The sequence below is a fragment of the Coregonus clupeaformis genome, unplaced genomic scaffold (genome assembly GCF_020615455.1).
Source record: "Coregonus clupeaformis isolate EN_2021a unplaced genomic scaffold, ASM2061545v1 scaf0667, whole genome shotgun sequence".
In the NCBI taxonomy this organism is placed as follows: domain Eukaryota; kingdom Metazoa; phylum Chordata; class Actinopteri; order Salmoniformes; family Salmonidae; genus Coregonus; species Coregonus clupeaformis.
Window position 1 is genome coordinate 87,039 of NW_025534122.1, and position 19,521 is coordinate 106,559.

Genomic DNA, 19,521 nt, shown 5'->3' on the forward strand with positions numbered 1-19,521 from the left:
GGATTAAGTAAGAACACATTATTGTACACTCCAATACGTGGCTAACACAAAATAACCACTTGATGCTCCAGCACACACTGACAACAATTACAGCACACACACAAGCATACATAGACTCATACACACACAGAGATGATTAGGTGGTTAACCAACAGCTGCAGGTTTGTGTAAAGACTCTAAAAATGACACTAAACAAACAATACAACTTTATTAATCTATCGAAACGGAAAAACAAACACACGCACACACAAACACACACACACACACACACACACCGACACCCAGGGCAGTGTGACCTGCAGCAGTGTCTCTGCTGCCTCTTGCCTCTGTCAGCCCCGTTACAGTGGACATGCATTTAAGGCTCTGTCCACGTTCAGGGAGAGGAGAGGAGAGGAGAGGAGAGGGAGAGGAGGAGAGGAGAGGAGAGGAGAGGAGAGGAGAGGGAGAGGAGAGGAGAGGAGGAGGGAGGGAGGGAGGGAGGAGAGGAGAGGAGGGAGAGGAGAGGAGAGGGAGAGGAGAGGAGAGGAGAGGAGAGGAGAGGAGAGGAGAGGGGAGGGGTAGATCACACCCCTCACACACACATACATACATACAGATGTAGGATCTTAATTTGATCATTATTTTGTTGCAAACTTGTGTTTTAAAAAGGCTTCTAAAGTTTGTAATTTCCACTTTGAAATATCCATTAATTATAATCCACATAATAATTCACATTTTCCTGCTGGCTCAAATTAAGATCCTACATCTGTACACGCACACGCACACACATGGTCTTATGGACAACCTGGTGTAGTTAAAGGGGTGGGGTGTTTAAAGGGGTGGGATGTTTAAAGGGTTGGTGTGGTTAAAGGGGTGGGGTGTTTAAAGGAGTGGGATGTTTAAAGGGTTGGGGTGTTTAAAGGGGTGGGATGTTTAAAGGGTTGGTGTGGTTAAAGGGGTGGGGTGTTTAATGGGGTGGGATGTTTAAAGGGTTGGGGTGTTTAAAGGGCTGGTGTGGTTAAAGGGGTGGGGTGTTTAAAGGGGTGGCATGTTTAAAGGGGTGGGGTGTTTAAAGGGGTGGGATGTTTAAAGGGGTGGGGTGTTTAAAGGGATGGTGTGTTTAAAGGGGTGGGGTGTTTAAAGGGCTGGTGTGGTTAAAGGGGTGGGGTGTTTAAAGGGTTGGTGTGGTTAAAGGGGTGGGGTGTTTAAAGGGTTGGTGTGGTTAAAGGGGTGGGGTGTTTAATGGGGTGGGATGTTTAAAGGGTTGGGGTGTTTAAAGGGATGGTGTGTTTAAAGGGGTGGGGTGTTTAAAGGGCTGGTGTGGTTAAAGGGCTGGTGTGTTTAAAGGGGTGGGGTGTTTAAAGGGGTGGGATGTTTAAAGGGCTGGTGTGGTTAAAGGGCTGGTGTGTTTAAAGGGGTGGGGTGTTTAAAGGGCTGGTGTGGTTAAAGGGGTGGGGTGTTTAAAGGGGTGGTGTTTTTTTTTGTCACTACTGTACACTGAAAGAGATAATCAGTGTTGCTATGACACTTCAGGAAGGGAAAGAAGGAAGGAAGGACGTTCAGAAACACAAACATCCCCAGAGACTTCATGAAATTCCCAATTCCTGACCCAAACTGGTCAGGAAAACATGTTTTAGTTTTACACTGTGGACTGGAAAATGTAACAAGTGAGGTGGAAAGACCATTAGACTATGGAAATAAAACGACTGCACCTTTCCACATTTGCGTGGCCCAATAACATGCAAACTAGTCTAGTGCAGGAGAACAAGAGGCAACACAGCAACACAGCATTGCATAGACTTGTATTGGGTATATGCACAATTACACACCACACAGCACTGAACAGTGAACAACTGGAGTGGAGGAGAGGACACTGTTACCATGACACCCCAACAGATGTAACAGCTGTTTGAAGATCAACACACTGTGACCTTATCAAACTGTACCTTATTGGTTTTTTATATCATGTATTGTGTACATCCCACTCAATCAATCAATCAATCAATAATCAATCATACAATCAACCAATCTATCAAATAAATCCAGATTCCCACTCAAGATCCCATTCTTCAAATGATATTTCAGTGAAAGTGAAGTGTCCCCACATCCACAGTGGGATGTGTGTATGTGTGTCTGTGTGTGTGTGTGTGTCTGTGTGTGTGTGTGTGTCTGTGTGTCTGTGTGCGTATGTCTGTGTGTGTGTGTGTGTGTCTGTGTGTGCGTGAGTCTGTGTGTGTGTTTGTGTGTGTGTGTCTATGAGTCTGTGTGTCTGTGTGCGTATGTCTGTGTGTGTGTGTGTCTGTGTGTCTGTGTGTGCGTGTGTCTGTGTGTGTGTGTGTGTGTCTGTGTGTGCGTGTGTCTGTGTGTGTGTGTCTGTGTGCATGTGTGTGTGTGTGTGTGTGTTTACCTCTGAGGGGTCAGGCTGGCAGTGTGGATCCTCGTCAAGGTCGATGTCATGGTTATGATGGTGGTAGCCGTTGTTGTCCTCTGAAACACGTAGAGACAATATATTAATCAATCAATCAATCAATTATTGTCATAATTGGGGGGATTTGTAGTGGGGATACATTGACAGTTAGCCTACTTAACGTGAGGTCATTCAAGGAAAATACAGACTTCCAATGGCTTTTTTAAAGGAAGAAATACTTCTCTGTTTGTAAATAATGATGACATAATGGAAAATGACACCTGCTGTCTAGTAATCTCTGGGTTTGACCATCCATTGTAATAACACCAGCACTATTATAGAGAAACATGAAACAGACAGGTTGGTAGTAATGTTATGTACTGTACAGACCAAGGCATATGAACAGAGCAGCTGCCATTGGCTGAGAATGTGTGTGAGTGTGTGGGTGACTCTGAGCTCATAACAGTGTTGTTGACAGAGGAGAAGGCTAATGATGTGGTCTATATATGTGTCGTCCTGATATCTGTGGTGGTGGAGGCACTCCTACAGGTCAGGATGTTCCTGATATCTGTTGTGGTGGAGGCACTCCTACAGGTCAGAATGTTCCTGATATCTGTGGTGGTGGAGGCGCTCCTACAGGTCAGGATGTTCCTGATATCTGTGGTGGTGGAGGCACTCCTACAGGTCAGAATGTTCCTGATATCTGTGGTGGTGGAGGCACTCCTACAGGTCAGGATGTTCCTGATATCTGTAGTGGTGGAGGCACTCCTACAGGTCAGAATGTTCCTGATATCTGTGGTGGTGGAGGCACTCCTACAGGTCAGGATGTTCCTGATATCTGTGGTGGTGGAGGCGCTCCTACAGGTCAGAATGTTCCTGATATCTGTGGTGGTGGAGGCACTCCTACAGGTCAGGATGTTCCTGATATCTGTGGTGGTGGAGGCACTCCTACAGGTCAGGATGTTCCTGATATCTGTGGTGGTGGAGGCACTCCTACAGGTCAGAATGTTCCTGATATCTGTGGTGGTGGAGGCGCTCCTACAGGTCAGGATGTTCCTGATATCTGTGGTGGTGGAGGCACTCCTACAGGTCAGAATGTTCCTGATATCTGTGGTGGTGGAGGCACTCCTACAGGTCAGGATGTTCCTGATATCTGTGGTGGTGGAGGCACATATCTGTGGTGGTGGAGGCACTCCTACAGGTCAGAATGTTCCTGATATCTGTGGTGGTGGAGGAACTCCTACAGGTCAGGATGTTCCTGATATCTGTGGTGGTGGAGGCACTCCTACAGGTCAGAATGTTCCTGATATCTGTGGTGGTGGAGGCGCTCCTACAGGTCAGGATGTTCCTGATATCTGTGGTGGTGGAAGCACTCCTACAGGTCAGAATGTTCCTGATATCTGTGGTGGTGGAGGCACTCCTACAGGTCAGGATGTTCCTGATATCTGTGGTGGTGGAGGCACTCCTACAGGTCAGAATGTTCCTGATATCTGTGGTGGTGGAGGCACTCCAACAGGTCAGAATGTTCCTGATATCTGTGGTGGTGGAGGCACTCCAACAGGTCAGAATGTTCCTGATATCTGTGGTGGTGGAGGCACTCCTACAGGTCAGGATGTTCCTGATATCTGTGGTGGTGGAGGCACTCATATCTGTGGTGGTGGAGGCACTCCTACAGGTCAGAATGTTCCTGATATCTGTGGTGGTGGAGGCACTCCTATAGGTCAGGATGTTCCTGATATCTGTGGTGGTGGAGGCACTCCTACAGGTCAGGATGTTCCTGATATCTGTGGTGGTGGAGGCACTCCTACAGGTCAGAATGTTCCTGATATCTGTGGTGGTGGAGGCACTCCTACAGGTCAGAATGTTCCTGATATCTGTGGTGGTGGGAGGCACTCCTACAGGTCGGATGTTCCTGATATCTGTGGTGGTGGAGGCACTCCAACAGGTCAGAATGTTCCTGATATCTGTGGTGGTGGAGGCACTCCAACAGGTCAGAATGTTCCTGATATCTGTGGTGGTGGAGGCACTCCTACAGGTCAGGATGTTCCTGATATCTGTAGTGGTGGAGGCACTCATATCTGTGGTGGTGGAGGCACTCCTACAGGTCAGAATGTTCCTGATATCTGTGGTGGTGGAGGCACTCCTATAGGTCAGGATGTTCCTGATATCTGTGGTGGTGGAGGCACTCCTACAGGTCAGGATGTCCTGATATCTGTGGTGGTGGAGGCACTCCAACAGGTCAGAATGTTCCTGATATCTGTGGTGGTGGAGGCACTCCAACAGGTCAGAATGTTCCTGATATCTGTGGTGGTGGAGGCACTCCTACACGTCAGGATGTTCCTGATATCTGTGGTGGTGGAGGCACTCCTATAGGTCAGGATGTTGTGTTTATGAGCTGTAGGCTAAACCCCTGTCTAACTGAACTATACAGTAACCCCACTCGCTGGCTGCAGTGAGACTGTGGGAGTTATGCTATGAATCAGTTCCTACGGGGCAGAAATGACTCTGAGCTGTACCCCCTGGCACTCTGTTTAGCTGGCAACACTGCTGAAGGGCTAACCCTGGCACTCTGTTTAGCTGGCAACACTGCTGAAGGGATAACCCTGGCACTCTGTTTAGCTGGCAACACTGCTGAAGGGATAACCCTGGCACTCTGTTTAGCTGGCAACACTGCTGAAGGGATAACCCTGGCACTCTGTTTAGCTGGCAACACTGCTGAAGGGATAACCCTGGCACTCTGTTTAGCTGGCAACACTGCTGAAGGGATAACCCTGGCACTCTGTTTAGCTGGCAACACTGCTGAAGGGATAACCCTGGCACTCTGTTTAGCTGGCAACACTGCTGAAGGGATAACCCTGGCACTCTGTTTAGCTGGCAACACTGCTGAAGGGATAACCCTGGCACTCTGTTTAGCTGGCAACACTGCTGAAGGGATAACCCTGGCACTCTGTTTAGCTGGCAACACTGCTGAAGGGATAACCCTGGCACTCTGTTTAGCTGGCAACACTGCTGAAGGGATAACCCTGGCACTCTGTTTAGCTGGCAACACTGCTGAAGGGATAACCCTGGCACTCTGTTTAGCTGGCAACACTGCTGAAGGGATAACCCTGGCACTCTGTTTAGCTGGCAACACTGCTGAAGGGATAACCCTGGCACTCTGTTTAGCTGGCAAGAAAACAAGAAAATGGTGCCGTCTGGTTTCTTAATAGAAGGAATGTGAAATGATTTATACGTTTACCTTTGATACTTAAGTATATTTTAGCAATTACAGTTACTTTTGATAGTTAAGTATATTTAAAACCAAATACTTTCAGACTTTTACTCAAGTAGTATTTTACTGGGTGAGTTTCACTTTCACTTGAGTCAAGGTATTTTTTTACTTTTACTCAAGTATGACAATTGAGTACTTTTGGGTACATCATTTTCTACTTAGTTCCAGCATGAAAATAACCTGCAGAATATACACTTCATCTTTTAGATAGCCTGTTACAACGAAGGCCCAAAACACAGCTGGAGATAATTACTACATGATGTCTCAGGCTTGAACTGTGGGTTAGGAGATGAAGACTAAAAAGTATTCTGTTACTAAAATACATTTTACTGGAGTAATTATCTCAAAACCTGTTTTGGGGTTTCTGTTGTTCTCTATGGCTGACTGACTCTCTACTCACCAGGACTGACTGTCTATTCACCACCAAGAGGCAGCTATCTCCTTGAGCCCAGAGCGGCACAGAGCCCCAGACAGCCTCCGGACAGCCTCCCACAGAGCAGTCTTTGTTCCCCACAGAAGACAGCTGATTACTGGGGGAAACTCCTCTCAAGACTCTCTGATTAACACAAGGATATGCCTGACCCCATAGAGTTTTCTATCTCTGTGCTTGACTCTCTACTCAACAGGCCTGACTCATCACCAAAGCCCCAGAAGTAGGGAGAGAAGGGGAGGGGAGTATACGCTCTTATAAAGGAGTGGGTAGTGGGTTATCTATAGACTAACGATGGTAAATAGGCTCTTATAAAGGAGTTGGTAGTGAGTTATCTATAGACTAACAATGGTAAATAGGCTCTTATAAAGGAGTGGGTAGTGAGTTATCTATAGACTAACGATGGTAAATAGGCTCTTATAAAGGAGTGGGTAGTGTGTTATCTATTGACTAATGATGGTAAATAGGCTCTTATAAAGGAGTGGGTAGTGGGTTATCTATTGACTAACGATGGTAAATAGGCTCTTATAAAGGAGTGGGTAGTGGGTTATCTATTGACTAACGATGGTAAATAGGCTCTTATAAAGGAGTGGGTAGTGGGTTATCTATAGACTAACGATGGTAAATAGGCACTTATAAAGGAGTGGGTAGTGGGTTATCTATTGACTAACGATGGTAAATAGGCTCTTATAAAGGAGTGGGTAGTGGGTTATCTATAGACTAACGATGGTAAATAGGCACTTATAAAGGAGTGGGTAGTGGGTTATCTATAGACTAACGATGGTAAATAGGCTCTTATAAAGGAGTGGGTAATCTATAGACTAACGACGGTAAATAGGCTCTTATATAAGAGTGGGGGGTGGGTTATCTATAAATTAACGATGATAAATATCAGTTCTTTATTACATGCAGAATTATCTACAGGGTAGTTATCCAACATTTCAAACGGGTTGATGAGTGATTCCAAACGAAACCAGGACAAAAAAAGAACATGATTTGGGGGATTTACACAAAATGTAATCCATAGAATGGTCCTTTGGAGGAAGGATTGTTGGTATATATTTGACATGTGTATCTTAAAGCATAATTGAGAAATAATAAAGCAAAGTTTGCATATTTATGAGTCCTTTAAGACTCCATAATGTTTAATCTGTAGGTGCTACAAAGCAAACGTTGGTGTCATATGAAGCTTTACCACTTGGTCTGTAATATGACTAGTATTTTGATTTAAATAACATTTTATGTACATTAATTTATGAATATTAAAAAATATAAACATAAATATAGAAAACACAATTTTAGATTTGGCAAATTATTCAATATATTGTTGAACATATACTGAACAAAAATATAAAACGCAACATGCAAGTATAGTGAATAGTGAACTACTTTTGACCAAAGCCAGGGTTATGGATGAAGACTGTCATGAAAATAAAAGAACTGTCATAGCTGTAAAAAAAAAATACATAAAGTATATATACAGTACCAGTCAAAAGTTTGGACACACCTACTCTAACAGGGATTTTCTTTATTTTTACTATTTTCTACATTGTAGAATAATAGTGAAGACATCAAAACTACAAAATAACACATATGGAATCATGTAGTAACCAAAAAAGTGTTAAACAAAAATATATTTTATATTTGAGATTCTTCAAATAGCCACCCTTTGCCTTGATGACAGCTTTGCACACTCTTGGCATTCTCTCAACCAGCTTCATGAGGTAGTCACCTGGAATGCATTTCAATTAACAGGTGTGCCTTCTTAAAAGTTAATTTATTTCCTTCTTAATGCATTTGAGCCAATCAGTTGTGTTGTGTTAAATACAAGTCCGCTGTCTTCAACCAGGATCTCAGCGATCACTGCCTTATTGCCTGCGTCCGTAACGGGTCCGCGGTCAAACGACCACCCCTCATCACTGTCAAACGCTCCCTAAAACACTTTAGCGAGCAGGCCTTCCTAATTGACCTGGCCCAGGTATCCTGGATGGATATAGATCTCATTCCGTCAGTAGAGGATGCCTGGTTGTTCTTTAAAAGTAATTTCCTCTCAATCTTAAATAAACATGCCCCATTCAAAAAATACAGAACTAAGAACAGATATAGCCCCTGGTTCTCCTCAGACTTGACTGCCCTTGACCAGCACAAAAACATCCTGTGGCGTACTGCATTAGCATCAAATAGCCCCCGCGATATGCAACTTTTCAGGGAAGTCAGGAACCAACATACACAAACAGTTAGGAAAGCAAAGGCTAACTTTTTCAAACAGAAATTTGCATCCTGTAGCACTAACTCCAAAATGTTTTGGGACACTGTAAGGTCCATGGAGAATAAGAGCACTTCCTCCCAGCTGCCCACTGCACTGAGGCTAGGAAACACTATCACCACCGATAAATCTACAATAATCAAGAATTTCAACAAGCATTTTGCTACGGCTGGCCATGCTTTCCACCTGGCTACCACTACCCCGGCAACCAGCTCTGCACCCTCCGCTGCAACTTGCCTATGCCCCCCCCGCTTCTCCTTTGCACAAATTCAGACAGCTGATGTTCTGAAAGAGCTGCAAAATCTGGACCCCTACAAATGATCTGGGCTACACATTCTGGACCTTTTCTTTCTAAAACTAGCCGGCGAAATTGTCGCAACCCTATTACTAGCGTGTTCAACCTCTCTTTCGTAACGTCTGAGATCCCCAGAGATTGGAAAGCTGCCGCGGTCATCCCCCTCTTCAAAGGGGGTGACACTCTAGATCCAAACTGTTACAGACCTATATCCATCCTGCCCTGCCTTTAGAAAGTTTTTGAAAGCCAAGTTAACAAACAGATCACCGACCATTTCGAATTCCACCGTACCTTCTCCGCTATGCAATCCGGTTTCCGAGCTGGTCATGGGTGCACCTCAGCCACGCTCAAGGTCCTAAACAATATTATAACCGCGATCGATAATAGACAGTACTGTGCAGCCGTCTTCATCGACCTGGCCAAGGCTTTCGACTCTGTCAACCACTGCATTCTTATTGGCAGACTAAATAGCCTTGGTTTCTCAAATGACTGCCTCGCCTGGTTCACCAACTACTTCTCAGATAGAGTTCAATGTGTCAAATCGGAGGGCCTGTTGTCTGGACCTCTGGCCGTCTCTATGGGGGTGCCACAGGGTTCAATTCTTGGGCCGACTCTTTTCTCCGTGTATATCAATGATGTCGCTCTTGCTACTGGTGACTCTCAGATCCACCTCTACGCAGACAACACCATTTTGTATACATCTGGCCCTTCATTGGACGCTGTGTTAACAAACCTCCAAACGAGCTTCAATGCCATACAACACTCCTTCCGTGGCCTCCAACTGCTCTTAAACACTAGTAAAACTAAATGCATGCTCTTCAATCGAACGCTGCTGGCACCCGCCCACCCGACTAGAATCACTACTCTCGACGGGTCTGACCTAGAGTATGTGGACAACTACAAATACCTAGGTGTCTGGTTAGACTGTAAACGCTCCTTCCAGACTCACATTAAGAATCTCCAATCCAAAGTTAAATCTGGAATCGGCTTCCTATTTCGCAACAAAGCCTCCTTCACTCATGCTGCCAAACATGCCCTCGTAAAACTGACTATCCTACCGATCCTTGACTTCGGCGATGTCATTTACAAAATAGCCTCCAACACTCTACTCAGCAAACAGGAATGGAAGACCCAGAGTTACCTCTGCTACAGAGGATAAGTTCAATAGAGTTACCAGCCTCAGAAATTGCAGCCCAAATAAATGCTTCACAGAGTTCAATTCACAGACACATCTCAACATCAACTGTTCAGAGGGGACTGTGTGAATCAGGCCTTCATGTTCGAATTGCTGCAAAGAAACCACCACTAAAGGACACCGATAAGAAGAAGAGACCTGCTTGGGCCAAGAAACACAAGCAATGGACATTAGACCGGTGGAAATGTGTCCTTTGGTCTGAAGTCCAAATTTTGAGATTTTTGGTTCCAACCGCCGTGTCTTTGTGAAACGCATATGTATTTCCCACCATAAAGCACGGAGGAGGAGGTGTTATGGTGTGGGGGTGCTTTGCTGGTGACACTGTCTGTGATTTATTTAGACTTCAAGGCACACTTAACCAGCATGGCTACCACAGCATTCTACAGCGATACGCCATCCCATCTGGTTTGGGCTTAGTTGGACTATCATTTGTTGTTCAACAGGACAATGACCCAACACACCTCCAGGGTATGTAAGGGCTATTTTACCAAGAAGGAGAGTGATGGAGTGCTGCATCAGATGACCTGGCCTCAACAATCCCCTGACCTCAACCCAATTGAGATGGTTTGGGATGAGTCGGACGGCAGAGTGAAGGAAAAGCAGCCAACAAGTGCTCAGCATATGTGGGAACTCCTTCAAGACTGATTTGTTTAACACTTTTTTGTTTACTACATGATTCCATATGGGTTATTTCATAGTTTGATGTCTTCACTATTATTCTACAATATAGAAAATAGTAAAAATAAAGACAAACCCTGGAATGGGTAAGTGTGTCCAAACTTTTGACTGGTAATGTATATATATATATATATATATTTTTTTGTTTGTTTGTTTGTTTTTTTATTATTATTATTTATTTATTTTATTGAACTTTTATGTTATTTAATTTTTTGTGGAACAAACAGCTGACTGAAGACCGGACGGCCGGGCATTGGTGTGGTTGAGTCCGACTCTGAACAACGTGATAAAACTTTGTTGCTCCTTGCTGAAAAAAGCAAAGGAGTCTTTGGTTCCCTAGGACCTAGGCAACACCACCCACAATGCAGCAGCACACATAGAAATATAATGAATAGAACACGTTTGGAACCTTAAACCCTGGCTTTTTGACTGGTTAATTCATGGCTACACTGTGTAATGGCTGCCTGGTATTGTGATGCTATAATTTCCATGGTAATGTAGAATGTTCATTACAATGATGTCAAATGATGAGGCTCATGCAATGGGATGTATTTTTGGTAATGTCAGTTGAGCTGAATCAACAAACCACAGCTCATATTTTAGCACATATTTTACTTCCTGCTTTGCTCCTATGGGTACACTCACAGTGGACGCCCAGTCCACCCATTACGCCATCATTGACTTGAATGGGGATGCATGTTTTATTCATTATATTTCAATTCCAGCACATACAGTCAGGAGCAGAGGAGAGGAGAAACATATAGGGAATGGGGTGCCATTGTGTACGCAGATGAGTCATTCTCACTCACATTTTTTTATTTTACCTTTATTTAACTAGGCAAGTCAGTTAAGTCAGCCACTCGGGAGCCCACATCTCACGGTTAAGTACTATAGAACTCTCTCTCTCTCGGTTATAACTTCTACAGTCACCACTGCACTAGGGAACATGGTTACAGACAGTCATATAAAAAGAATGCTGGGGATTCGGGGGAACATTCAAAGTAATCCATCTCCTCTAATATAGAACCATATAAACTGTTCTTTGCTAAAGCTGCTATTTTTCTTGTAGTCTGTGTAAGTCTAACGCAGGCAGAGTATTTCTCCCAGCTCAGAAAGAGATGTGACATTTAGGTTGGTCCCTCCCCGTTTCGTTCTGTTTGCTTCTGTTTAAGAAACGTTTTGCAACTGAATCTGCGGAATGAATACACCCCTTGACTCCCTTCTAGCAGTGACTGACCATTTCCACAGGCCAGCTGTCCTAGTCGGTAGGGCCTAGGCTGTGGAGAGAGAGGGAGAGAGAGAGAGAGAGACAAAGATACAGAGAGAGAGAGAGACACACACACAGAGAGAGAGAGAGAGAGAGAGAGAGAGAGAGAGAGAGAGAGAGAGAGAGAGAGAGAGGTTAGAGAGAGAGAGAGAGAGAGAGAGAGAGAGAGAGAGAGAGAGAGAGAGAGAGAGAGAGAGAGAGAGAGAGAGAGAGAGAGAGAGAGAGAGAGAGAGAGACAGAGAGAGAGAGAGAGAGAGAGAGAGAGACAGAGAGAGCGAGCGAGAGAGAGAGAGAGAGAGAGGTTAAGAGAGAGAGAGAGAGAGAGAGAGAAAGACAGAGAGAGCGAGCGAGAGGAGAGAGAGAGAGAGAGAGAGGTTAGAGAGAGAGAGAGAGAGAGAGAGAGAGAGAGAGAGAGAGAGAGAGAGAGAGAGAGAGAGAGAGAGAGAGAGAGAGAGGGGTTAAGAGAGAGAGAGAGAGAGAGACAGAGAGACAGAGAGACAGAGAGAGAGAGGGAGAGAGAGAGAGAGAGAGAGAGAGAGAGACAGAGAGAGAGGTTAAGAGAGAGAGAGAGAGAGAGAGAGGTTAAGAGAGAGAGAGGTTAAGAGAGAGAGAGAGAGACAGAGAGACAGAGAGACAGAGAGAGAGAGAGGGAGAGAGAGAGAGAGAGAGAGAGAGAGAGAGAGGTTAAGAGAGAGAGAGAGAGAGAGAGAGGTTAGAGAGAGAGAGAGAGAGAGAGAGAGAGAGAGAGTAAAGTGGAGTTCCAAGTCAGACCATGAGGAGAGACTAGGAGGGTTAAAGGGGAAGTCAAATAAAGCAACAGTATTCTCGGGCCAAAAACAGATTTATCCATGACCATAGTCTTACTAAAACATAGACTTGCAGTCATAAGGTTCTTGATGGATTTAATGTGATATTAGTAGGCAATTTTAATTATCCTCTATTGTATCTTTTAAAAATCATGAAGAAATTGCTGAGATTTTAATAAACAATATGACTAGGTCTACAGATCTTCAACAGATCTTTAGCTATTATTCTAGAATTGTCTTGGACCATATGGATTTGTATTGACAAATAATGTTTTAGAAATTAGTTGTTGATTTTGACTAACCGAATATTGTCTGTGAGCTTATTCTTTCCGTCAATATTACAGACAGGCTATTAATAGTACAGGCTAAATTGTTTACATGTGTAAGCAAGTCATACAACAATTCCTATTAATAATCATCCACCCGACCTCATATCTAAAGACAAGTTATAGCCTATCATACTTGTATTATCCTGACGAAGCTGTAGCATAAACAAGCAAGACAATCGAACATAAAGCAGTTCAATGCGACGCATCCTAAATGGTCTGACACAAGTAGCCAAACAATTTACCATCACAGACGGAATCCGGGCTCATCTCAATCAAAGTTGCGTCTCCAATCTTTCCCGTTAGTCGACTCATGTCACTCATCTTGCCGAGCCGGTGCTGGTCGCTGGTCGGCCCGGTAAAAACAAGGAGGATGGAGCTGGTACCAGGGCTCTCTGTCCGTCTCAGCCCACGCCTTTGGCTACGGACTCACTTTAAGAGGAAAATGTACCGCTACCTTCACACGATGAATATTGAAACTGCGCTCAAGACCACCAAGCCCGCAACGTCCTCTGAGAAAAAAACTCGTCATTAAAGGGGAGGGGTTTGACTGAAAAACTCTGTCGGCGCACTGCTGCTACAGTGGATGGTTACAGTGTAGCCTAATGATAATAATCTGATATTATTAGGCCTACTCTATAAAATAATCACAATTGTCCTTTTTTAAAGTGGCAAAAAAGTTTATTTATATGAGAGCATTTGCGATTTAATCTGCTTGGAAATGAAATTGGTATTTACTTATTCTATTCTATTCTAATCCGGTTGCACTGTATTCTGCAATAGGATACTAAGAGTGGTGACATAGTCTGCGTTTACACTGGCAGCCCAATTCAGATCTTTTGCCAATTATTTGCATATCTGATACTTATCTGATCTTTCCCCTAAACCACCTCAACATGTGGATCTGAATCCTGATACCAATCTCATCCTCCATATCTGACTTCGGTCTGGAAGCTCAGATCAGATTTTTTTGCTATGAAGTGTTACCATTACCACAACAACCACCACAACATTTTAATGAACAGTTACTACAGTTTCCATCCACAGTTTGTATGTGACTAAAGTCATACCGTATTTAAAAAATCATGACAGCTGTGATGGAAGCAGGTAGTTTCGGTTAAATTGAATAAATGCAGACAGATAATTTGTTTGTTCGACATGGTGGGATCCTTTTGTGTTGGTAAAATTAATTCTGCGAGAAATTGTGGCGGGGAACGCCTTTATGTGCAAATATTGATATAATAACCATCATATCGAAGTAAACTTGGAGTCACACGATGACATGTTGTGTTCCTCCCACCATGACTCAGGAAACCATGCAGTTTATTAGGCTACAGATGAAATAAGTTATGATGAATTTCACAGGGTGGTGAAAGTGCACGGTGATCTTGATGCTCCTTTCCAGTAAATATCGAGGGTCTTATTCTGGTGACACGATGATTGATGTTTGACAAAAATATTATCGCTCTTATCCATAATAATCTCATCATGGGAGGATCATGTATTTTCTGTTGTATTTTTGACTTTATGTTTTTTTTACCCCATATGTAACTCTGTGTTGTTGTTTTTATCGCACTGCTTTGCTTTATCTTGGCCAGGTCGCAGTTGTAAATGAGAACTTGTTCTCAACTGGCTTACCTGGTTAAATAAAGGTTAAAAAATTTTAAAAAATTAAATAAAATAAAAGGTAGACTAGCCTACCTACACTGTAGAGCTGTTGGCTAGAGCGCACTTGCCAAGACCAAAGTGGGCACACTTGCTATTCAACACAACCGTTTTTGTGACAAAATTATCGGTAGAGTTGAAAATGCGATGGAAACACATTGAACTTTAGATTTTTATTCGGTACATAACTTAAGCGTAAAAATACTTTGTTGTGTGCACTACGTCAACACGTACTGATGTTTATACGTCCGTTGGGTGGAAACATACCACTGGTGAGAAAATGCACATATTTTCTTTATGCAGATTTTAGAATATTCGCATGAAAATCTGTTCGTTGATTGGATGGAAACCTGGCTGTGACAGGAAATGAGTATTGAATCTTCAGAGGCTACGGAATAATCTCAATTGCATCCTCCTGGTGTCCTCTCTCCTCAACTCTTTCTCAAAACCCATTGGATGAGAAAGTCCCCTCCCCTCTGACCTTCTCCACCAATGGGTTTTGAGAAAGAGGCGAGGTGTGATGAGTGTGATAGAAGGAGTCAGGCGCAGGAGGGTAAATCACAGAAATACAGAGTTTATTCCGTCGTACACAATCGCGCTGGATAGTGACACATGAAAAACAGGCACAGGGGAAACTCTCTACCCTGGCAATACAAGTTACGGGATACTCCAACAATATACAGGCACAGGGGAAATATCTACCCCGGCAATACAAAGGGAGAGTAGCTCCACCAAGCTACACTACTCTCACAAATAACAATCACCCACAAGGACAAGGGGGGCAGTGGGAACACTTATACCATGACTAATGAGGGGATATGAACCAGGTGTGTGTAATTGACAAGACAAGACAAATGGAATGATGAGATGAGGAGCGGCAGTGGCTAGAAGGCCGGTGACGACGAACGCCGAAACCTGCCCGAACAAGGAGGGGAGGCAGCCTCGGCGGAAGTGGTGACACGAGGAGAGAGGAGAAAGGTTCTCCCTACAACAGAATGCACAAATCTGATTTGTAAAACACAGTGTGGACAGTCAGAAAAAAAAAGTTTTGGATATAAAAAGAAAATCAGATTTGGGTTGTTGGTGTAAACGCAGCCAAAAAGGTCATCAAGTGTGGAATGGTTTTTTTTACGTGTGCAGGATGTCCATATGTAGGCTACAGTGAAGAAACAACACAAATATATACGAATCAAAAAGGCAATTGACTTTCAAACAAGTTTTAGCTGGATAAACTTGACAAGTTCCTTTTTAAACAGCTAAATATACACAGCTCACATCAGCATGACCTCATGTTCATTAGACCTGTCGCCCTGATACAGAGTAAGTCCTACTAAACTGACTAAAATAGACTGCGTTAAATAGTCCGGGGCACTTCCCGATCCCTTCCTTGGACAGTACCATCTCAGCCCTTCCCGATCCCTTCCTTGGACAGTACCATCTCAGCCCTTCCCGATCCCTTCCTTGGACAGTACCATCTCAGCCCTTCCCGATCCCTTCCTTGGACAGTACCATCTCAGCCCTTCCCGATCCCTTCCTTGGACAGTACCATCTCAGCCCTTCCCGATCCCTTCCTTGGACAGTACCATCTCAGCCCTTCCCGATCCCTTCCTTGGACAGTACCATCTCAGCCCTTCCCGATCCCTTCCTTGGACAGTACCATCTCAGCCCTTCCCGATCCCTTCCTTGGACAGTACCATCTCAGCCCTTCCCGATCCCTTCCTTGGACAGTACCATCTCAATAACCAGTTGAATAACAGGCAGTGGTCTTCCTCGATGATGTCAGCCAATCGACCTTTGGCGGAGGACGCCCTTTGGCAGAGTGCGGGAATATAGCTGACCAGAAGCACCAGGAAGGCACCGTGGGTTTAAAATGTTTTGTTAGAGTTAAACAATGGCAAACTTGCAAACGTATTTCCCAATAAATGCCAATATGCTAACTGTGATGCGTTTGTATCGAGTTGACAATCATGCCGTAACAAATGGTGATGAACGCTAATGGATAGAATTAGTCTATTAGGACTTGTTGTAGCTTAAACAGCGATGGTGCACAGATCAAGACCACAGACAGATAAGTAAAGAAGTAGACAGGTTATATTCAAGCAGGGATGTTTTAGTCCATGAGGGTAATAAATGGAGGAGAATGAGCCCATTTGGAAGCTTGATGTGTAGGCCTTCGCCCAGCGACGCTGATAGGGCCCAGGCACGTATTTCTGTTGCTTAGCTTACATGGTTTACTATGCAATCTGACACACGTCAAATCAGTTTCCTTGATCTTCTGATTGTGTGTGAGGATAATGTTCTATACACTGATCTTTACAGGAAACCTACTGATGGTAACAGTTTGTTGAGGGCTGATAGTTGTCACCCGCTTCCCTTGAAAAACAGTTTGCCCTACAGCCAATTCTGTCGAATCAAAAGAATTTGTAAAAAGCAATCAGATTTTGACTGTAATATGGCTGAGACGCAAAGAAAATTCAAGGAGAGGGGGTACAAAAATGGTCAGATTAATTCAAAACAAATCGAGACCTGATCTCTTTCAAGGACAGTCTCGCAAAAAGAAGCATTCTTGCGTTCTAACTACACGCTATTCAAAGTGCTCTGAACAAATTAAGGGAATCATTCACAAACATTGGCACATTCTAAGATCCGATGACAGTATTGGTAATGTGTTTTCAGATCCTCCCTTGGTTGTATTCTCGCGGGGCAGAAATCTCAGAGATCAATTGGTAAACTCTGATTTAGCACCCCAAAAGATCCCTGCATAACATCTATTTGCGCCTCTACCGGATGGAAACTACAAGTAACGGCTGCGCTCAATGCAATGGCACTTACAAATGTAGATCCTTCAAACACCCCCAAACAGGGAAACAGATCCCAATCAAATATGTTATCACGTGTTATTGTGTTATTTATCTTATAACTTGTCCTTGTGGGTAAAACGAAGCGCATATTAAAAGTACAAATCTCGGAGCATCGTAACACTATTAGGTGCAAAAACTCGACATACCCAGTCGCTGCCCACTTTTTGGAAGCGAACCACTCGATTTCTTTCCTACGTTATATCGGCATCGAACAGGTCACCCTCCCTAGGAGAGGGGGTGACCTCGACAACTTATTGTTAAAACGAGAGGCTGCCTGGATCTTTAATTTAAAGACCCTTGCTCCCTTCGGTCTCAACGTAGACTTTGATTTGAAGCCATTCTTGTGATTTTGCTATTCATTGTTAAATGTTGTGGGCCTATGTAGCCAAGTATCTATGATCATATGCTATCCATGTTTTTTGTATGTTCTGTTTATCTGTGAATTAACCAATGCTATTAGGCCACACCCGGCCATGATTACAGACACCTGTGTGTGTTCTTTGACACTATATAAACTAGTGACCCGCAGTGTTTGTCATTATACCCTGATGAAGACAGCTTGTCTGTCGAAACGTTGGTTATTAGGATATTAAATTATTGCATCTGTTCCTTTTCTTTTTCAATTGCTTAGCTTACATGGACCTATTAACGGATAATACAGATAATATTTAAAAATAATAATAATTAAAAATAATAATAATATCAACAGCCTAAAATAGCCTACAGTTATTTGCATATGAAGTTACAGCAGTATCTATAGCCTATTTTATTACCTTCAGCACATCATTATGGGTCAGAACTAATACAACAAGGCTTCTGTTGATCTAGTGAGGTATTTAACCAATCCCATCCAAAAGGTCTATGCCACAGACTATTATGACATTGTCAAGGCAGCAGTGCCAGCATGGAAAGCAGCAACCTCATGCATTCACTAACTGACCCATGGGGCAGCGCACAATTGGCCCAGCGTCGTCCAGGGTAGGGGAGGGAATGGCCGGCAGGGATGTAGCTCAGTTGGTAGAGCATGGCGTTTGCAACGCCAGGGTTGTGGGTTCGAATCCCACGGGGGGCCAGTATGATAAAAAAAAAAAAAAAAAGACAAAATACAAAAAAAAAAGACAAATAATTAATACAAAAAAACTAAAAATACTAAAAAAATTGTGTGCACTCACTAACTAAGTCGCTCTGGATAAGAGTGTCTGCTAAATGACTAAAATGTAATATGTAACAACTTAAAAGGGCAGGAAAACTGAAATATCAGCACTGACTGAGAGAGCTCCCCCTCAACACACACACACACACACACACACACTGCTCCCTCCCCCTCAATCCAGAAACATCTGTCCGCCTGCTCTCTCCAAGCCACATCTCTGTTCACGACGCTCCCGTCCCGTCTGGTCAAATGTAGTAGCAGTTGGCCCCCAGCACCCTTCAAGTGGTCTCTGCCTGCTCCCTTGGCCCATGTAATTATCCTTTCCCTCCTCGCTGGGCGCGGCTACATGCAGAAAATACATCTGCTTATTTCCTCTGACCACTTTTCCCTTACAGCCTCATGCCTCTGCCTTGTCATTATATTTACATTTTAGTCATTTCGTCTTATCCAGAGCGACTTACAGCTATGTGTACTCATCTTCAGATAGCTAGGTGAGACAACCACATATCACAGTCATAGGAAGTACATTTTTCCTCAATAAAGAAGTTAACAGCAAAGTCAGTGTTAGTAGGAAAAGTACAATTATATATATATATATATATATATATATATATATATATATATATATGGTTTTTTTTTCTCATGTGGAGGGTGTGGGTGGGTTTTGGGTTGGGTTGGGTGCTGCTACCTCTTTAGACTGGATTTGGGAGGACTTGGGAAGTCCAAATTAAATGGTGTCGTCTGTAATAACAGGGCTTTGGGTGGTCCCACTTCGACCCAGTTTTTGTGATTAAAGAGGGTCATAGAGAAGATGAGATGTCACTTCACGGTATAAATACACCTGGTGCCTTCTGATTAGGTAGAAGTCTAAGTTCAAAGACCGTCTCAGAAGGACTAGTCCTGGAAACTGGGCCGATGACTG

The 19,521-nt window shown here is 43.7% G+C and overlaps 1 protein-coding gene across 1 annotated transcript in view; it reads right to left on the reverse strand.

Annotated features, from left to right (window-relative positions):
- LOC121531577 (anoctamin-5-like) overlaps positions 1-13,365 on the reverse strand; it is a 59,239-nt gene extending 45,874 nt beyond the window's left edge. The window contains exons 1-2 of the mRNA XM_041836852.1: positions 13,166-13,365; positions 2,387-2,466 (exon numbers count right to left, since the gene is read on the reverse strand). Coding sequence (XP_041692786.1) covers positions 2,387-2,466; positions 13,166-13,244 — 159 coding nt within the window. The 5' untranslated portion in view covers positions 13,245-13,365. The remainder of the gene's footprint in view (positions 1-2,386; positions 2,467-13,165) is intronic.
- Positions 13,366-19,521: the final 6,156 nt, after the last annotated feature.